The 21517-nt window shown below is 39.2% G+C and overlaps 1 protein-coding gene across 3 annotated transcripts in view; it reads left to right on the top strand.

The window, feature by feature from the left end:
* Nucleotides 1-21517, top strand: part of KIAA1328 (KIAA1328 ortholog) — a 360311-nt gene that overhangs the window by 302038 nt on the left and 36756 nt on the right. For 2 of the 3 annotated variants that reach the window (XM_003406322.4, XM_023543878.2), the window contains one exon: nt 513-621. In XM_003406322.4, coding sequence (XP_003406370.1) covers nt 513-621 — 109 coding nt within the window. Of the gene's footprint in view, nt 1-512; nt 622-2755; nt 7620-21517 lie in introns of those variants that run through there. The other variant, XM_064294594.1, reaches the window with a different exon arrangement.

The raw sequence follows: 21517 nt of genomic DNA, 5'->3' as shown, positions 1-21517 counted from the left end.
CATCTTTTCCAAAAAGACACCTGTTTTAGGCCATCGTTAAGCTCTTTGAAAGAAACATTCAAGATTTATGTGTATCTTGAAATTTTTTTGAGGGGGAGAAATTTAATTTGGGGGGACCTGGACGTACAAAGTACTAGAATTTTCTATGTTGCCAGAGATAGAAAAGTTCTTTTCCTGTGATAGTTATAAGGAAAAAATAAAACAACCTACCTTTTGGGCATTTTCACAGTAAACCCGAATCAGCAGAAATATGACAGGTTATCAGGTTTAAAACCAAAACCTCTTGTTAGTTATTGTATAAATGTGCTTTATTAAACCAAAGCAGTGTGGGTCTCTGATGTTTACAAAATCAAAATAACTGAGTTTTTTATCTGCCGTTATTTCATTTCAGGGGTGACTAATGGCCTACCTTTGAAACTTGGGGATCCCTCTAATCTCTAGTTATCCCAGAATGGACTTTCTGTTTTCTTTTATTGAATGTCAAAGTTATTTCCTTTTTATTGTTCATACAGGTACAATGATTGGAGTTAGAAAAGATGCGTCCACATCTCCTATGCCAACAGGAAACCAAAAGGAGCTTGTAACTACAGCCACATCATCATTCCAACAAGACACCTCCCAGTAAGTTTCTTGGACTCTTTGGTTTAACATTCTCCAGATGAGAGCATTTCTTGAGGAATGGAAAATTTTTTTTGAGAATTCTTAATAGTCCTTATTTAAGAGAGAGGCCCTTATTTTGAAGCATGTAGATTTGACCAGATTGAACTGCATGGTGCCCTTTTCTATATACATGATCTTTCTTAATTGATAATGGTAACTGGCAAATATTTTCATAGAAACTCAAAACTAATCCTATCCTTCATCAGAAAATCTTTGCAGCAGGTCTTCCCCAATTTTTCATGGAATGATTATACACTCAGGCTAACTAACTAAACCAATTGATATTGACAATTATTATTTCTTTTGTACTACAGATAAAAAACCGTCAACATTTAATTAAACCAGAGACACTTCGGGGGTTAGTCATTTTATCAGCCTTTTTTGGAGTTAGGGAAAGAAATATGTTATTTAAAATTTCTCATGTCTAATAAGTGAACTCCCGTATTACGCATTTGAGGCTAAATATATAAACAGCAATACCAAAAGACTTGGTTTATGTTTCCTTGGGGATCTGATTGGTTTTGACCACTTAAATTCCTAGCATCTTATCAGATGACTATAGATACTTAAGACATAATTTGTACTTAATTCAAAGTCCAGTTGGCTTTGCAAATTAAAAAATGCCTGAATTGTTCATCTCAAATCTGGTGATTTTAAAGATGTATTCTAAAATTTATCCTTCTGGTTTGGTGTAACTTCAAAAGAGGAAGAGACATTATCTCTTCCTCCTAAAGAGTTGTTCTCTGTCCTCCAGTGCCTATAGAAATACTGTCCAACAGAAACCAGCCTAGGCATCCTTAAGGACCAGTATTCATTCTAATCACTACTCTTATTGTTATGCCTTCAATTCTGGATCTAGAAGGGTAAGCATCTTAAATAACTTGTAAGAAATCATCCTGTCACAGAGGATAATAATAATGGCTGGCATCTATTAAGCCTCTAGTCTGTGCCCAGCACTGTGCCAAGCCCTTTGTATGCATTATCTAATTTAATCTACATCACAACCTTATGAGGTTGTACCCCATTTTAAAAATTAGGAAACTAAAGCTCAGAGAAATTGAGTGACTTGATTCACACAGATAATAAAGGCAGAGCCTGTGTCTCCGACTCCAAAGCCATAATATTAAATATCATAATATTTGATAATGATAACCTACCCCATTTCCAAGGCCACACTCATTCAGAAGAAAATTTAACTAGTTAATCACATTTTTTCTCCAGTACTCCTTTTTTTTTTTTTTTTTTTTACGTTTTTTAATGCTACCATGGTTGGCATTTTACCAATGTCCCAAAATGAGTAGTGGTTCTGAAACGTCGATAGGGCTTCCTCTTTGCTGCCTAACCTTGTGGCTAAACACTTGTGCTCAAAGAGGCTCTATCCTAGCTTACCTTGAGGGATTCATTTGGCGGAGATAAACTGGATTTTCAGGTGTAAACAGTGAGTTTTCCTATTGTTGAAGGTTAAAATAAGATTTTTAACACTTTTAAAAAAAATTTTATTGTGCTTTAAGTAAAAGTTTACAAACCAAGTTAGTCTCTCATACAAAAATTTATATACACCTTGCTATACTCTCCTAGTTGCTCTCCCCGTAATGAGACACCACACTCCTTTCTACCCTCTATTTTCATGTCCATTCGGCCAGGTTCTGATCCCCCTCTGCCCTCTCATCTCGTATCCAGACAGGAGCTGCCCACGTAGTCTCATGTGTCTACTTGATCCAAGAAGCTCACTCCTCACCAGTATCATTTTCTACCCCTTGGTCCAGTCCAATCCCTGTCTGAAGAATTGGCTTTGGGAATGGTTCCTGTCTTGAGCTAACAGAAGGTCTGGGGACCATGACCTCTGGGGTCATTCTAGTCTCAGTCAGACCATTAAGTCTGGTCTTTTTTTTTTTTTTTTTAATCCCACTGCTCTCCTGCTCCCTCAAGGGTTCTCTATTATGTTCCCTGTCAGGGCAGTCATTGGTTGTAGCCAGGCACCATCTAGTTCTTCTGGTCTCAGGCTGATGTAGTCTCTGGTTTATGTGACCCTTTCTGTCTCTTGGGCTCATAATTACCTTATATTTTTGGTGTTCTTCATTCTCCCTTACTCCAGGTGGATTGAGACCAATTGATGCATCTTAGATGGCTGCTTGCTAGTGTTTAAGACTCCAGAAGCCACTCTCCAAAGTGCGATGCAGAGTGTTTTCTTTTATTATGCCAATTGACCTAGATGTCCCCTGAAACCATGGTCCCCAAACCACCGCCCCTGCTATGCTGGCCTTCAAAGCATTCAGTTTATTCAGGAAACTTCTTTGCTTTTGGTTTAATCCAGTTGTGCTGACCTCTCCTGTATTGTGTGTTGGCTTTCCCTTCACCTAAAGTAGTTCTTATCTACTATCTAATTAGTGAATACCCCTCTCCCTCCCTCCGTTCCCCTTGTTGGAACCATCAAAGAATATTTTCTTCTCTGTTTAAACTATTTCTCGAGTTTTAACACTATTTTAATGTGTTTATGATGGTTGCATTTCAGTTTAGAGATAAGCATGAAAAAGAAGATAAAAGGTTTTTGTAGTAAGGGTTTTGTAGAACATCCTCAGCACACATTTCTGAATAGACCATATCAACTTTGTAGAGTTTTACAAGCCCAGGTTAAAACTGCTGTGAAGACTCATATTTATGGACCTTAAAAAGAGGATTCTTTATCTGTTAGACCTTAATACTGCAGATCAGCTGAATATAGATTACCAGAAGCTTCTTAAGTAATGAGCGTTCGGCTAAATAAAACAACGTGTAGCTCATCAGATTTTACCCTTAGAAATGCACAATGGCATATTACAGATCTGTTCTACAAAATGCAGAGTTGAAAAAAAGACTCAGTACTATAAAAATCAGTTACTGGGAAGGCACAGTGGTTGCTTTCCAGATTTCAGAATCAGGATTATTTGAATTATTTTCATTTCAAAGTATAGCAAAGGCATTTTATATAGACTACTTTTCAGTTCCTCGCAAACTCTTAATGCAAGAGAAAAAAGCCTGTTCTTCATCTCAGCACACCTTTGAAGGTACTGAGTAGAGCAAGAGTAAAAGCCCTTCCCTTTCTTAAGGTCCAAGAATATTTTCAAGACTCGAAAAAGATGCCAGTGGGGGCAGGTTCTCCTTTGTTCTCTGAAAAGCATTGACACCTAGAAGAATTCCGTATCTTTCTATGTGCAAGTGCTAAAACCAGGCGTGGCAATGCCATCTTTCTCATTCACGATGCAGGCTGTTAATTGTTCTCTCTGCTGGCTGTCAATGTAAAGTGAAATTTTCATTCCCCATTCAAGATGGGAAAAGTTGTGGTTGAAAATGTTAACATTTGCATTTTTATTTGTTGATTTATTTAAAGGACAGCCTCTCCTACAGCAATCCATCACTTGGTGACACCCCAGATATGAATAATGTATTGTAGACTTGTGGTTACAATGTGTGGTAAGTGCTAGAGACAGTAAAGGAATGTTAGCTGTGTCACAAATGTAATCTTTATCAATTCATAAAGTTTATTGCTTTCGAGGTTTAATAATACTGACCATAGGACATTAATATCACTTATCCTAGTTTTAGCTGGGCACCTTTGTATGTAGAAATATTCATCTGTCTCAGGCTAACAAAATAAATATGTAATTTACAGCACGAGTGAGGAGAGCATTATAGTTTTCTGGGCTAAGAGCTGCAATGCTTCTTTCTTTCCTCAAGCGCTGATCACACACCCCAGAGCTGTCCAAGAGTAAGCACAGTGGTCATCTTGGCACAAGAGGGCAGTATGCATGAACTAAATGGTGCCATGCACTTCTGCTTAGCTAGAACAGGTAACACCCCACATACCACTCCACCTGAAAAGAAGACTAGAGGGGCTTTCTCCCTAATATTCTGAACACTGGGTGGGTTGGCTAGCCTTGGCTCTGAAAGAAAGTTGAAGAAATACTTTTCCTGCCATGAGACTGAGTCAGAGCTTACCAGTTCTGCTTGCTCTGTGAAGCCAGAGCTGAGTGGGTTGTCATTTGCTTGTCAAGGGAATTTGTTATGAGCACAAATGTTACTGATAATTAATCCTTTTGTGCCATCCAGAATTAGGTGTGTCCATTGCTAACAATAAAGATCATGCTGGAAATATGACACCCAGAGCAAAAGAAGTAATGTTAATTAGCAACCATCAGCTGTAATTGTCATCCCTATTAAGATGCAGAATTATGTATTTCTTCGTTATAAATAACCTTTCTAATTGTACTTGATGTATGCCAATTTAATCAAAAAGTACACTTGCAACAGGCAGACATTTGCATTAATGTAGCATTGGATCTCCAAGGTTTTCTTTACTTGAAAAAAAGGTCTGTTACAGCTGCATATGCTTTATATGTGGGTGTTTTTTTTCCATTCATGTATGTACATCTGATACATTTTATATTAAAATGAAGACAATATCTTCGGAGATTGTTCAGTGCAACAGAAAGCTTGTCACTTTTTTTATTTACTGGTGGAGTTTCTACCTCTCAGTCATGTGACAACGCAGTGATGATTATTCCAAACTGATAAATACCAGGCGTGCAGCAGTGGGATTAAGCTCTCAGTCCCTGAAGTAAAAGGGCTTTTCTCCCTTCTCTTGTTCTCTGACTGTTAAGAAGACTTACAGCTGTTATTCTTCCCCTTTCTTGTGTAAAATGTGAAGAGAGAAAGGCAGAACTCACCAAATGAAGCCCAGCTAGTGAATTTTGGGACATGGAAGTGGGTCTACCCTATTTCTAGGAAGTACTGTTTACCTCCCCACTCTAGCTTTTTTTTCAGAAAGATTGTTTACCACACCAGGAGTTAAAAAGAAAAAGAAAAACAATAGGAAGAAAAAAAATAACACCTCTTGGAGACTTTGCAGATTGACTCTGTGCTGGGGCACTCCTTCAACACTTAACCAGTCTTCCACTGAGCCTGGAGATCAGCCCTACGTGAAAACTTACAATTTCCTCTGGTCTTTTCTGAGCATGTGCCTTTCCTTAAGCGTGTATGTGGCTCTACAAATTATACATGGGTGGCTTTGAATAACCGAATCTCCCCCCCAAAAAAACCCTCTCCCCAGCTATTTGACCTTGGCCCCAACAGTTCCACTGTGTGTCATAATCGCCCTCTTTTGCTTCAGGTAGCCTCACTTCACTTTACAGTGCCTCAGGCTATGCCTGCCGCTTTTCTGCCCTGAGCAGAGATAGATGAAATGGACGCCAGCGCTTTCAGTCAGTCATTTAGGTGCCACTTGACAGCTTCCAACAGACAGACACAATAATTTGTCAATACTCTGTGCTCTGTTCACTCCAGAATCAGGGACCAGCATCCCAAGTTGGAACCAGAGGCTGCAGTTCCAAGCCAGCTGCTGAGCTAGGGTAGGGATAGGCACGAACCAGTAACAAAAACCCACAAAGCTTTCCTATCATTTTGAAAAGCTTTCACTTGGTTGCTGTGAACATCTGACTGTTTACCAAAATTATGACAAAGTTAGTTCTAACAGTTTCTGCTTGTTTTTTTTTTTTGGATGTTTCTGCCGGGGGGACAGCAGCATGGAGCTTCTCACTCCACCATCCTATTCTCTAGTATCCTAGTATCCTATAGCCCACTTTTAACACTTCCCGTATTTTTCTCCATTAAGTATTTTCTTTTCATATTAAGGAGACACGGTCCCCCCACAAAAGATACGACAGTCTTTTTTTTTTTCCCCCCAGCCTATTTTTTCTTTATTTCTTGTGGGGAAATTCATTTTAACATTTTGTATTATCTGTAACACTTTAAGAGTTTAATCACGTTTTGTGAAAAATTAAGAGGCGATGTATATGGAAGCCCTTTGTAAACAGTAAAGGGAAATACGTGAGTATTGTTATTTTCATTAGCCTTAAGGCTTCTCGATCTGTGGATCTGTGTCCTCACTAAAGCATCATTGCTGTGCCTTTCTAGAGAATCTGAATACGCTACTTGGAGTGCAGATTTTAACACTGCTCATGAGAGAAAGAGTCCAAGTTGGGCAATTGGCCAAAGCATTACCTGTTTACTTATCAAGCCCTTCATTGATTTCCTTTTTGTCGTGGGTGCAAGCTGAAGCATGCCTGTTACTAAGATTGAAAGCTCATCATCTTGTTGCTTGGCACCCATTCCTAAATGCTTATAAAATGGTCGACTTGGTTGCAACATAAGCCTCTTGGCAGGCAAGCGGAGAGTGATAACTATTATACATGGGAGGCTGTCCTAAAGTGGGCTGGGATTAGTATTGGAATAGGGACACTGCTTCAGGCTCTTCCTATCAGAGACTGTGGAGCTACTTGAAAACTAGAACCAATCACTAGAGCTAAGAAGAAAGGCTCTATCCCAAAACCAGCACAGCAAAATAGAAAGCAGACAAGCCTTGTGTGTGCTTACATGTCTTGTACAAACCTTGTATACAGCTCTTGTGTTTCTTAACATACACGAAGAATTCATCTTTTCTACATTTTGACAGTTTAAAAATATTCTTGGTTAATGTTTATATTAAATACTAGTACGTAATATATATAATACATAAAAGTAAGATAAAATAAAAGGCATGCTTAGCCGGTGGGATTAATTTTATTTTTCTGTGGGGATTATTTTTTAAATGTCGTGCATTAAGTCAATAAAAGGATACCAGGAGTTGCACTTTTAGAATTTTCTTCTTTCTGGGGCTCAGAGACACTTTTAAGAGCCAATATGGAAGGCCAGATAGGTTCCAAGGTGGTGCCAAGAGTTTGCACTCAACTGCTAACCTAAAGATTGGCAGTTCAGACCCATCCAGCAGCAGCATGGAAGAAGGGCCTGATGATCTACTTCCATAGAGATTTGTTGTTATTGTTAGGAGCTATCAAATCCATTCTGACTCATAGTGATCTTATGTATAACAGAGCTAAACATTGCCCAGTCCTGTGCTGTCCTCGAAATCTTAAAATCAAGAAGATCCTATGGAGCAGTTATACTCCATAACACATGGGGTCACCATGAGTCATAATCGACTTGATGGCAAAAGGTTTTTTTTTTTTTTTTTTTTGGTTTTTCTTTTTTTAAGGAAGGTTAGGGCTGGGGCACCACGCTACTGTATGCTTAGGGATGGGATATTAAGTTTATTCCTTGGTGAGGGCTGTCTCTTTCCTCCACCCTGGAAGAAGTCTGCTCTACAGAAGTCACCACAGTCATGTACTTGTCACTGGGTGTAACCTAATGAAGGCTGGGAGTATCTTGCCTCTTTACTGGGGTCAGAATGGACTATTTACCACAAACGGCATTCTGTGTGGACTTTCATTAGGATGCTTTTAAATGTTCTCCATTAGTGAAGTGGTGCCCCACTGACATGCTTATGTGGAAATTCTGTATCAGTTAGCTCGAAGGAGAGTCCTTAGTCAGTGTCCCTTCATGCCACCCAGCCCCATATCTGCTGTCCTCACAATTTCAGCTCATGGCCGAGAAATGTGGTGCTACTAAAATAAAACTTTTTCTATAGACCAGTTGATACACCCCACAGCCAGCTCCTGTCTGCTGGGCTTTGAAGAGAAATGGACTGGTAGCGGAAGAACCAACCAAAAAAACCAAACCTGTTGCCGTCGATTCCAACTCATAGCAACTCTATAGGATAGAGTAGAACTGCCCCATGGGGTTTCCAAGGAGCGCCTGGTGGATTCGAACTGCCGACCTTTTGGTTAGCAGCCATAGCTCTCAACCATTACGCCACATGGGTTTCCGTGGAAGAACCAGACTCTGGTAAAAGCTGAAATCGCTAGGTCGAGCTCATTTTAAACTGAAAGAAAGTAAAGGTGACACCATTTAAGAGCTCCAAAGACAGGTGAAAATCTGTTGGTAAAAAGTTATCTGTTACTTAAGAAGGGGAAAAAAATCCTTTTCAGCTAATGTGGCTTTCCATATGGTGCATATGACCCCAGGGCTCAAAAGAGGTAAAATAAAAAATAAACAACCTCCCTGTTAACATTGGCTCCTGGTACTATGAGATGTTGGTGGTTCATCTCAGGAGTGGATGCTAATTGTGACACAAACCACTGATTTACAAATGAACAAGCTATTAGTGGTAGAACTAACACTAAGACTGGAACCGTAATTACTGGGAGTCAGGAGTGCTCTGGGACAACAGGAGAGCTAAGAGTCAGTGACAGATGCGTTGGTGCACGTAGATGAGTTACCCTCAGCCAGGGTTGCAGTTCCCTTTGGCTCCCAGTGCAGGTGCTGCTAGAACTCTGTGTCATTTCCAGAACTCACCCCATCAGTGAGTTTATGCTTCACTACAGCTTGCCCCAGTTCTTTTACTTATTCCTTTGGAAGCTTGATATAAATATTTTTGTGAACAGCAAAATGTTTTTACTGATGTACAAATCCTGAGGTCACATGGTACTGACTTATTCAAACCAGGAGATTTTGTGGCAGGATTGTTACAGCGCATTGTTACTTCAGTGGAGTCTTTTGTATCAGTGCAAAAATTTCAATTTCACGCCCTGCAGACTTCACAGTCTTTTGTACTCCCTCTGCTCCTGTGTTGCATAAAGGGTAAATCCCTGTGTCAAGTTCATTTTAAATTGAAAGAAAGTAAAGTTGATACCCTTTGAGAGCTCCAAACAAAGACAGGTAAAGATCTGTTGGTAAAAAGTTGTCTGTTATTTAAGAAGAAAAAAGAAAATTCTTTTCAGCAAATACGGCTTTCCATATGGGTGAGTATGGCCCCAAGGCTCAAAAGAGGTTAAAAAAAAAAAAAAACAAAAAACCTCTCTATTAACATTGGCTCCAGGTACGGTAGGGCATTGGCAGTTCAATGGTAGAATTCCCACTTTTCATGCAGGAAACCCAGTTTGATACCCCACCAAAGCAGTCATGCACAGCACCACCCAGCTGTCAGTAGAAACTTGCATGTTGCTATGATGCTGAACAGGTTTTGGCAGAGCTTGCAGACTAGGAACAAGGGCCTGGTGACCTACTCCTAAAAAACCAGCCCATGAAGACTCTATGGATCACAACGGCTTGATCCCCCAGGGATCGTGGGGATAGTGCAGGACTGGGCAGCATTTGGTTTAGTTGTATATGGAGTCACCATGACAGCAGCTAACAACTGGTACTGTTCTGTTTGTACAGATTGTCATGAATTTCTTGATCGAAACACAAAATATCCTTTAAGTGTTTGGAGATAAAAAGCAAGCAGACTGGGGCCAAAATCTTGTTTTAACTAGTCACTGCTGGTAAAAAATTAACATTTCTCCTTCACATATCTGTTTATTTGAAAAAGAGGGAAAAAAATATAATAGAGAAAGGTGTCAGTATAAGGAAAAGTTTAGTACAGGTTAATAGCAAATATGGTGGAAACAAATCAGACCTTGTTGTTTAAATTGGACATTTGGTTAAAATTAAATTTTAAAAGAATGAAATAAAAAGCCTACATATAGAAGTTTTCCATATCAGAGGCTTTAGATCAAAGAAATCACAAAATTAAAATTACGACTTAATAGCAGAAATTATGTAACATCATTGTTGTAGTTAGTTGTCGAGTCAGTTCCTACTCGTGACGACCCCATGTGTGTAGAGTAGAACTGCTCCTTGGGGGTTTCAAGGCTGAGATCTTTCAGAAGCAGATCGCCAGGCCTATCTTCTGAGGCGCCCTTGGGTGGGTTCAAACCACCAGCCTTTTGGTTAGCAGTCGAGCCCTTAACCATTTGCACCATGTTATGTAACATTAACATCTAAGAAATACATTCATATAGCCTTTAAAAAATTTCAAATACTGTAATGAACGTTTTCAAGTTTACTTTCTTGCTACCACCTTCAGCTTTTGGTCCCAAAGCAAGTTTAAAACTGCTGATTAAGATGAATTGGCTGTGACAGGGGCACCCAGCGTACACTTTTTCATAATAGCAACGGTAGTGCTTTTTTAGAGGGCTTATAAATGGGGGTTAGGAAGAAGCCATTAAAGAATTTCTTTGCTAACGCGTTATTAAAGAAGCCAACACTAGTGATTTGGCAGCAGTCACTTAACTCTGTATGTTCATTTGGGACAAATGCAATGGTAATATCGATTATTAAAAGCAACATTTAAATATAATGTTAAATATCATCCCACTACCCACTGAATAAGAAGCCCTGGTGGAGCAATGGTTAAGCACTCATCTGCTAACCAAAAGGTTGGCAATTCAAACTCACCCGCAGCTCCGCTGAAGAAGAGACTTGGCAGTCTGTTTCTGTAAAGATTATAGCCTAGGAAACCCTATGGGGCAATTCTGCTTTGTCATATAGAGTCACTATGAGTCAGAATCAACTTAATAGCACACAAGTCGCTGTATACACCACTGTTAACATTTTAGTATGTAGCATAGTTCCTTCCAATCCATGTTTCTTTCAATGAAATACAGATTTCAGTCAGTCATTTCTTGTTCACTTATCTTTCTTTAGGTTAAGTTTTTCTAAATTGTGAGGTATCTGGAAGCTAAAAGCAAACACTCTTCTTTGTGTTCACCAATCCATGAATAAGTAAGAAAGAGGTAGGTGAGAACTGTTGTTGTTCTGTGCTGTCGAGTAGATTCCGACTCACAGCAACCCTGTGGGACAGAGTAGAGCTTCCCCATAGGGTTTCCAAGGAGCAGCTGGTAGATTCGAGCTGCTGACCTTTTGATTAGCAGCCTGAGCTCTTAACCACTTCGCCACCAGAGCTCCAGGTGGGAATTAGGTATGCTAAATAAAATTGCCTAGATTGTCCTGTTAGCAGGATGGTTTCTTGGAATGAGAATGTAGTTTCTCTCATAATTAACCTTAGGAATTATGTGATGTAATTAGAGTGAATTTCTGTATAGAAGAAAATATGATTAAATGGAATCTTCCTGGTTAGGAGTAACACAGGACAAAGATGTTTCCTGGAGAATGCCACTCAAGTTTACCAGTTGCCATTCTACTTTGTCAGAAACAGAGGTGGCTTTGGCAAACATACTGCTTTACCCTTCTGAGCTGAGAAAGAATATTATTCTCTTGCTCTGGGCCTCTCTTGAGACATCAAAATAATGTTGGATTTTCACCTCAACATAACCCATTTCTCTTCCCCCCTTCCTGCCATTTATCACTGATTTTGACCCAAACAAGGGAAGCCAGGTTCAGTTACTATGCTGGTGTCCGCATCAGTCTTCGTCAGATTCAGTCTTTCTTATTGACACCTCTTATGTCTCATAACAAATTCATTAGGCTTTTCCTTATCATCTAATTTTCGAAATTCTCCCAAACTGGGAAAGAAGGCAGGTCTGCCTGGGTCCCCTTACTGCCAGAACACTGCAAGAAGCCCGGTGGCCCCCTGGGTCTCTGTAACTGGTTTCTTCCCCATCTATGCTTTACGCATTCTGTATTTTAACAACAACCAAAATATTTCCACACTTTTTGCCTGGCTACCCTTATTTTCTTCTTTGTTGTCTGCCTTTTCCTTCCTCTCTTTCTGCTAAATCATTCTAATCTTCCCAACCTCAGTAAAGCCCGTTAAAGGAACTTGGGACTGTAAGGCAGTTATCGTCTCGCACAATATATTTTACTCCCTCCCCACCCCATAACAAAGTCACACGGGAAGTGACGTTAGGCGCACTCTACCACATCTTTTATTATGGTCTGAGTCAGAGACGTATTCACTGAGAGAACATTCTGGTTAACAGACTTGAATTTGCAGCATATCACCTGCTTCACCCTGAGAGTTCCATTTTGCATTTAATAGGGGAGAAGGGCAGTTGCCTTTTTCAGGGTACATACTGTGTGTTCTACTCTGTCTTATAGGGTCACTATGAGTCGAAATCGACTCGACGGCAGTGGGTGGTTTACTGTGTGTTATTGTCCATTTCCACCCCAAAAGGCTGGATGTTGCCCTGTCTTTTCATTTTCACCTGCAATGCCATAGATGCCAACTGAGAGTTATGTCTTAGCCCGAACGTGCTTCTTCATGGAGACCGAGTTCACAATCCTGTCCAACCATTTAAGTAATGAGAGTTCAGGGAGCTCTCCATACCTGTGAGCAAAGTGGGAGAGCTCTGTAATTATATACATACTAGTTTCTGTCATTTCGTGATTATGCCCTCTGCAACCCGTACCACCTTCTTAGTAACCAGAACGTGGAAGTGGTATAATCTGCTGTATTAAATTGGAAGAATCTCATATCTCTTCCAGTGAATTCCCACTTCAGCTTGCTTGCCAGCAGCTGTAGTCTCCTAGCTCCAGCTGTGGCAGTGAGGGCAAGCAGAACACCTTACGCTCTAGCTCATTCTGCCCCCGCTAAAGCAACCTGAAGGCTTGGCTTTGCCTGTGGCTGAAGGTGTTAGTCTGTGATACATACCAAGAGAAACTGTGGGGGGAGGGGAGGGTGTTTCCCCTCTGCTGGGTTGTTCTCCTAATAGGTTCATATAAAGGTTATAAAGTCCATCTATCCGAATTGTCTTTCTCTTTGAAAGTACAAACAGTCATAAACCAGAACTCTACCATTCAGGTTTGTAATCTTAAATTTCAGACAATGCACTGATGAATTATTTATGATACAGAATTGTGTTTTCAATAACGTGTAGCATAAAATGAAATGAATGCATATCCATACGCGCCCTGAACTTCCTAAAGTGCACGCTAACAAACAGGGTGGTAAACTAGCATCATTTCAGCCTGGTGGGATTTACAAGACAAGCACTTCTTGGTTTGGGCTTCTGCATTATGTTCTCTGGCAGCCAGCTTACTGCTTTTCCTGCTATAGCCTAGCAGGTAACATTCTTTGACTCTAAGCTGTCCAACAGTGCTTTTCTCTCAATTCAGTCAAGGTGGGGGACTAGCCTTGTCATACTGGCTTTGAGCCATACTTAATTAGACTTTAATTCCCAATTAGTAGGAAGGTGCAGTTCTATAAAAAAGAGAATATTTTATATTAAATGGCCATTATCTAACGTCATGATTTCACAAAATGATTAAGATACTAGAAAATAATTATGATTAATTTTCTAATCCTTAAGCTTTCCATTACTTAAAAGTGTAGGCATAGGAGGCAGCAGTGGCAGTTTTTGTTTGTTTGTTTTTTAACCATGTGCAGCTTCTGCTACAGTGACAGGAAGAAAAAAATCTTCTTAAATAATTTCATCTTTATAGTTGCACGAATTATCAAATTTGCTTTCCATATTAAAATCTCTGAAATACATTGCATGCATTACCTGTTATCTGTTGCCATCAAGTTGATTCTGACTCATAGTGACCCTATAGAACAGAGTAGAGCTGCGCCACAGAGTTTCCAAGGAGCGCCTGATAGGTTCGAACTGCAGACTTTTGGTTAGCAGCCGTAGCTGTTAACCAGTACGCCACCAGGGTTTCCCATTGCTTACATAGTGATAGTCTTTTACCAAAAATCTCAAACAGTGACAACAAAAAGCCAAGAATAGATATCTCATGAACCTTAATTGATGGGCATTGTTGAAGGAAAGGGCTGGATAACTTATAGAAGGCTGTATCTACTAATGATATATTTGTGGAAAAATTAAACTCAGGGCTGATAGCCAGGAGAGAAAATGATACATGTCTACAGTCCCTTATCCAAAATTCTTGGGGCCAAGTGTATTTTCAATTCAAGATTTTTTTGTTGTTATTGTTGTTGAGAATGTATACAATAGAACATACACCAATTCCACAATTTCTATATGTACAATTCAGTGAGAGTGGATACTTTTTAAAGTTCACATGGTGTATATGCCATCTGGAGTATTTACATTTAAGTGGAATAAGTGAAGAATGTTAATAGCTTCATATCAGTTCAGGTCAGATTTTGTGACCAAATAAATTTGAGTTAGATGTTGCTACCAAAAACGTTATGAAAAAACTTAACTGTTTTCAGTACTTTTAATATTTCAGAATTGCGGATAATGATTATGGGCCTGCTTTACCACTCTTGGACATTTTATTTTATTTATTCTTGTCCAGGAATCTCCATAAAAGGTGATGTCTCTGCTCTTCTCTGAATCATGCCTTCATAGTGGTCTAGATAAAACATTGGGCTACACAGATTGTGGGAGGAATCCATTAAGATATTTCTGGTTCAACTAGTTTAAATATTCACTTGTTGGAGACAGAGAACTAAATTGTTTAATTAATTATTGTCTTGTTTAAGAAGTTCAAATTCATAAGGGTATGTAGTAAAAAGTAAGACATCCTCACAGCTCCGTCTCCCAGCCAAGCAGGTATCCTGCTTGGATGTAACCACTACCGGTTTTTCATATGCCTTTTCAGGGATAATTACATATGTACAGCCTTGGGTATATATATGAATATGTGTACTGTAGAACTGGCTATTCTTTTAAATTGCTGCCCAATGTTCCATTGTATGGATATACCACAATGCCTTTAACCGGTCCACCACAGAAATAGTATACGGGTTATTTCTAGTCTTTCGCTATTGTAAATAGTGCTGCAGTGAATATTCCGATACATGTCATTTGTGCATGTGTGAGGATATCTGTAGAATAAATTCCTAGAAATGGAATTGTGGGTCATCGATATAATCATTTTAAATTTCGATAGATATTGGCAATTAAAAGATTTTTAAAGAAAATAACTAGAGCAGTGTAGGTTCATTTGTTAGTATTATAGATTGAATTGTACCCCCCAAAAATATGTGTTGTAAACCCTAACCTCTATGCTTATGGTTCTGTCCCATTTGGGAATGGTTTGTCTTTGTTACATTAATGAGACATAGGATTAATGTACTATGTATCTTGAGTCAATCTCTTTTGAGATATAAAACAGATTAAACAAGCAAGTGAAAGGAGCAAAGATGGGGAAGATTGATACCGAGCCACAAGGAAATCTCCAAGGAACCAGGAAACTAGCTGAAGAGACAAGGACCTTCCCCCAGAGCTGACAGAGAGAGAAAGCCTTCTCCTAGAGCCAGCACCCTGAATTCAGACTTCTAGCCTCCTAAACTGTGAGAAAATAAATTTCTGTTTTTTAAAACCACCCACTTGTGGTATTTCAGTTATAGCAGAGACAATTCATTATTATTTGACCCAAGGATACAAGGTAAGCAAAGCTGATGTGGTTCTTGCCCTCATATTGTTTCCAGGCTAATGAGGGAGATAGATATTAAACAAATAAGCCCATACAAATAAACAATTACAAATTGTGATAAATGCTATGAAGGAGAAGAGCAGAGTATTATGAGAAAAAAACAACTAGGGTAATCTAATTTAATTTAGATAGTGGGCCTAAGGAAGGTCTTTCTGAGAAAATGGTATCTCCTCAGTTGATCTCTGGTAGGATGAATAATAGTTATCCAGGAGAAGAATAGGCGGATGGTGAATATACAGGGAAACCTGTGAGAGGCAGAACTCAACAGGACAGCCTTGTTTTTCTGGCTAACAAGTTTTCTGCCTTTGACTTTTCTATCGCTCTCTCTCAGTGGAAAATATTTGTGTTTCCTTCTCTGACAGATTTCCAGCTTTCACAGGTTTTACTGTACAAGTATTTATTTTATTGTTATTAAGTATATATATATAAGTACTATATATGCTCTTTTGTATTAAAAAGTAAAAAAAAAAAAGTCCACTGCTTGTGGGAATGCAAAATGCTACAGCTAATGTAAAAAACAGTGTGGCGGTTCATGAAAAAACTAAAAATAGAACTACCATATGACCCAACAATTCCACTCCAAAGTATATACCCAAAAAGCTTGAAAACAGAGACTCAGACAAAGACTTTTACACCAGTGTTCATTACAGCACTCTTCATAATAGCCACAAGGGGGGAACAACCTAAATGCCCATCAATAGATAAATGGATAAACAAAATGTGGTTATGTACAAACAATGGCATACTACTCAGCCAGTAAAAGAAAGGCAGCCTTGGTACATGCTACAGTGTGGATGGAGCTTGAAGACATTATGCTGAGTGAAACAAATTTATCACAAAAGGACAAATATTGTTATGACCTCACTTATATAAAAAGATAAGAAAAGGCAAATGTATAGAGACCAAAGTTGATAAGTGGTAACCAGGGGCAGGAAGGAGAGGGAAAGGGTGGTTATTGCTTATAGAATACTGAGTTTCAGTATCTATTGATGGAAAAAGTTCAATGAGTAAGGGTAGGGTTACACAGCCGATTATTTTAGGTGCTGTCAATAAGTTGTATACCTGTAAAAAGTTGAACTGGCAAAAGTTGAGTGATAGACATATTTATGACAATAGCCAAAAAAAAAAAAGAGTAGCTGCTGAGGCTGCTTATGTACAGCCAAAAACCTCATGGGATTTGATTCTTTGGTTTGGAGCTTTAGGGTCATGTTCATGGGACCTCCAGTTAATTGGCCTAATAACATGCTTAGTGCTTTTGCTCTACCTCCTAGTTCATTGTGTAGTACCTGGGTTCTTAAAAGCTTGCAAGCAGCCATCCAAGGCACAAAAATTGGTCTCTATTCACCTGGAGGAACAGAGAACAGAGGAGACTCAAGAACAGGAGGAGGAAATGGAATATGTGGCTAATTGTCTCCATAAACAACTGCCTCCTTTGCCATGAGACCAGAAGAACTGAATGGTGCCCAGCTACTATTACTGAACATTTTGATCAAAGATTCTATGGAAGAACCCTGATCAAAAGGGGGGAAATGCAGAATTTCTAATTCTCATGGGTCTCCAGACTTTCTGGAGTTTTGGAGGCTGGATAAAGCCCTGAAACTATTGCCCTGAGATAGCGTTTAAACCTTAAACCAAAAATATCCCCAAAGTCTTCTTAAAACCATACAGTAGTTTAACTTAACTAGTAAAAGATGTCTGCCATGAGCATTGTGTTCTTTTAAGAACTATCTATATAGGATAAAACTGGCAACAGCAACTCAAAAGATTAGATAGGAACGTTAGGGGGCAGTGAGTTTATGTTAATGAGGGAGGAACAACTCGGAAAAGGAGGGTGAGAATGGTTGCACAACTTGAAGGATGTAATCAGTGTCACTAAATAGTACATGTAGAAACTGTTCAATTGGTGTATGTCTTACTGTGTGTATTTTCAAAGACAACAAATTTTTTAAAAGATAAAAAAGAAAAGTGAAAGCAGGGGAAGATTAAGAGAGGAAGAACATTTGTAACAGATGACACAGCAGTATTAAGGTCTTGAAGAAGAAATAACTTGTCCTGTTCCAGGAATGTGAAGAAGATCATTGTAGCTGGTGGTAACAAGTGAAGCAAAGAGTCACGTCAAATGAAAAAGGAAAAGCAGGCAAGGGACAGGACATCGAGGATCTTGCTATCCCAGTTAGCTCTTTTGTACTTTAAGTGCAAGGGAATGTCACTAAAAGGATAGTAAGCGTCTGTTTACGTTTGTAGAAGGTCTGTCTGGCTGCTATGTGGAGAGGAGCAGGAGTACAAATGGGAAGCCACTGAGGCTGTTACATTAGTACAGATGAGAGATGAAGATGACTGGGATCCAGGTGTTGAAATGGAGTAGGAACAATCAAAACCACAATGTCTTTAGGAAGTGGAACCAATAGGACCTTTTAGGGAGAAGGCAGTAAAGAGAGGGAAGCGTTAAGGATGACTAAGGTTTTCGATGTACCAGACTGGATGGAAGAGCATTTATTGAAATGGGTAAACTGAGAGAGGAGGAAGCAAATTTATTTATCTTCTGTGAGTGTGTGTGTGTGCTTTAGGTGAAAGTTTACAGCTCAAGTTAATTTCTCATACAAAAATTTATACACATATTGTCTTGTGACATCAGTTACAATCCCCACAACATGACAGCACACTCCTCCTTTCCACCTCAGGTTTCCTGTGTCAGTTCAACCAGTTTCTGTCCCTTCTTGCCTTCTCATCCTGCCTCCGGACAGGAGCCACCCATTTGGTCTCGTGTATCTGACTGAACTAAGAAGCACACTCCTCACTGTATTATTTTTTATTTTATAGTCCTGTCTAATCTTTGTCTGAAGAGTGGCCTTCAGGAATGCTTTTAGTTCTGGGTTAACAGAGCATCTGGGGGCCATAGTTTTGGGAGTTCCTCCAGTCTTTGTTAGACCATTAAGTCTGGTCTTCTTACATGAATTTGAGTTCTGCTCTGCACTTTTCTCCCACTCCATCAGGGACTCTGTTGTGTTCCCTGTCAGAGTAGTCATTGGTGGTAGCCATTTACCATCTAGTTCTTCTGATCTCAGGCTGGTGGAATCTCTGGTTTATGTGGATGTTTAGTCTCTTGGAGTAATATTTTCCATGTGTCTTTGGTGTTCTTCATTCTCCTTTGCACCAAGTCAGTTGGGACCAATTGATTCATCTTATATGGCCGCTTGCAAGCTTTTAAGACCCGAGACGCCACTCACCACAATGGGATGCAGAACATTTTCTTAATAAACTATGTTATGCCAATTGACCAGATGTCCCCGGAAACTGTGGTTACCAGGCCCCAGACCCAGCTATTCTGTCCCTCAAAGTGTTTGGATGTGTTCAGGAAACTTCTTAGCTTTTGCTTTGGTCCAGTTGTGCTCACGTCCCTGTATTGTGTATTGTCCTTCCCTTCACCAGAGATGATCCTTGTCTACTATCTAGTTAGTGAATTCTCCTCCCCCTCCCTCCCCACCCTTGTAACCACCAAAGAATGTTTTCTTCTGGGTTTAAAGCTTTTCATGAGTTCTTATGATAGTGGTCTCATACTATATTTGTCCTTTTGCAACTAATTTCACTCAGCATAATGCCCTCCAGATTCATCCATGTTGTGAGATGTTTCACAGATTCATCACTGTTCATCGTTACATAGTATTCCATTGTGTGTATGTACCATAATTTCTTTATTCATTTGTCCATTGATGGGTACCTAGGTTGTTTCCATCTTTTTGCTATTGTGAACAATGCTGCAATGAACATGGGTGTGTATATGTCTATTTGTGTGACAGCTCTTATTTCTTAGGATATATTCCAGGGAGTGGGATTGCTGGATCTTATGACACTTCTATTTCTAGCTTTTCAAGGAAGTGCCAAATCATTTTTCAAAGTGGTTGTACCGTTTTATCTTCCCACCAGCAGTGCATAAGTGTTCCAGTCTCTCCACAGCCTCTCTGACATTTATTATTTTGTTTTTTGGATTAGTGCCAGCCTTGTTGGGGTGAGATCATGTCTCATTTTAGTTTTGGTTTTCATCTCTCTAATGGCTAATGATCGTGAGCATTTCCTCATGTGTCTGTTGGCTGCCTGAATGTCTTCTTTGGTGAAGTGTCTGTGTGTATCTTTTGCCCGTTTTTTAATTGGGTTATTTGTCTTTTTGTTGTTGAGGTGTTGCAGTATCTTGTAGATTGTAGAGATTAGACCCTTATCAAATATGTCAGAGCCAAAAATTTTTTCACAGTCTGTAGGTCCGCTTTTTACTCTTTTGATGAAGCCTTTGGATGGGCATAAGTGTTTGATTTTTACAAGCTCCCAGTTATCCCAGTTTCTCTTCTGGTGTTTGTGTATTGTTAGTTATGGTTTGCGTACTATTTACGCCATGTGTTAGGGCTCCTAGCATTGTCCCTATTTTTTCTTCCATCATCTTTATTGTTTTAGATTTTATATTTAGATCTTTGATCCATTTTGAGTTAGTTTTTATACATGGCGTGAGGTATGGGTCTTGTCTCATTTTTTTGCTGATGAATATCTGGTTATGCCAGCATCATTTCTTAAAGAGACCGTCTTTTCCCCATTTAACTGACTTTGGGCCTTTGTCAAATATCAGCTGCTCATAGATGGATGAATTTACATCTGGATTCTCAACTGTTCCATTGGTCTATATGTCTACTGCAGTAACAATACCGGGCTGCTTTGACTACTGTAGCAGTATAATAGGTTCTGAAATCAGGTAGCGTGAGACCTCTCAATTTGTTCTTCTTCAGTAATGCTTTACTTATCCAGGGCCTCTTCCCTTTCCATAGGAAGTTGGTAGTTTGTTTCTCCATCTTGTTAAAAAATACTGTTGGAATTTGGCTTGGGATTGCATTGTATCTGTAGATTGTTTCAGGCAGAATTGACATTTTCACAATGTTGAGTCATCTTGTCCATGAGCATAGTATGTTTTTCTAATTATGTAGGTCTCTTGGTTTCTTGAAGTAGTGTCTTGTAGTTTAGGTCTTTTCTGTCCCTGAGTAGGTTTATTCCTAAGTACTTGATCTTCTTGGGGGCTATTGTAAATGGTATTGATTTGGTCATTTCCTCTTCAAAGTTCTCTTTGTTGGTGTAGTGGAATCCAACTGATTTTTGTACGTTTATCTTGTATCCTGATACTTTAATGAAATCTTTTATTAGTTCCAGTAGTTTTCTTGTGGATTCTTTGGGGTTTTCTGTGTATAAGATCATATCATCTGCAGATAGGGATACTTTTACTTCCTCCTTACCAATTTGGATGCGCTTTATTTTTCTTGCCTTATTGTTATGGCTAGGACCTCCAGCACAATGTTGAGTAAGAGTGGAGATAAAGGGCATCCTTGTCTGGTTCCTGTTCTCAAAGTGAATGCTTTCAGACTCTCTCCATTTAGGATGATGTTGGCTGCTGGCTTTGTATAAATGCCGTTTATTATGTCAAGGAATTTCCCTTCTATTTTGTCAAGAGTTTTTATCAGGAATGACTGTTGGACTTAGTCAAATGCCTTTTCTGCATGGATTGATAAGGTCATGTGGTTCTTATCTTTTGTTTTATTTATGTGGTGGATTACTTTGTCTGTTTTTCTAATGTTGAACCATCCCTGCATACCTGGTATGAAACCTACTTGTTCATGATGAATTATTTTTTTTTTTGATACACTGTTGAATTCTATTGGCTAGTATTTTGTTGAGGATTTTTGCATCTATATTCATGAGGAATATTGGTCTGTAATTTTCTTTCTTC

Source organism: Loxodonta africana, chromosome 11 (assembly GCF_030014295.1).
Source record: "Loxodonta africana isolate mLoxAfr1 chromosome 11, mLoxAfr1.hap2, whole genome shotgun sequence".
Lineage (NCBI taxonomy): Eukaryota > Metazoa > Chordata > Mammalia > Proboscidea > Elephantidae > Loxodonta > Loxodonta africana.
This window is presented reverse-complemented; position numbering and strand designations above follow the sequence as displayed.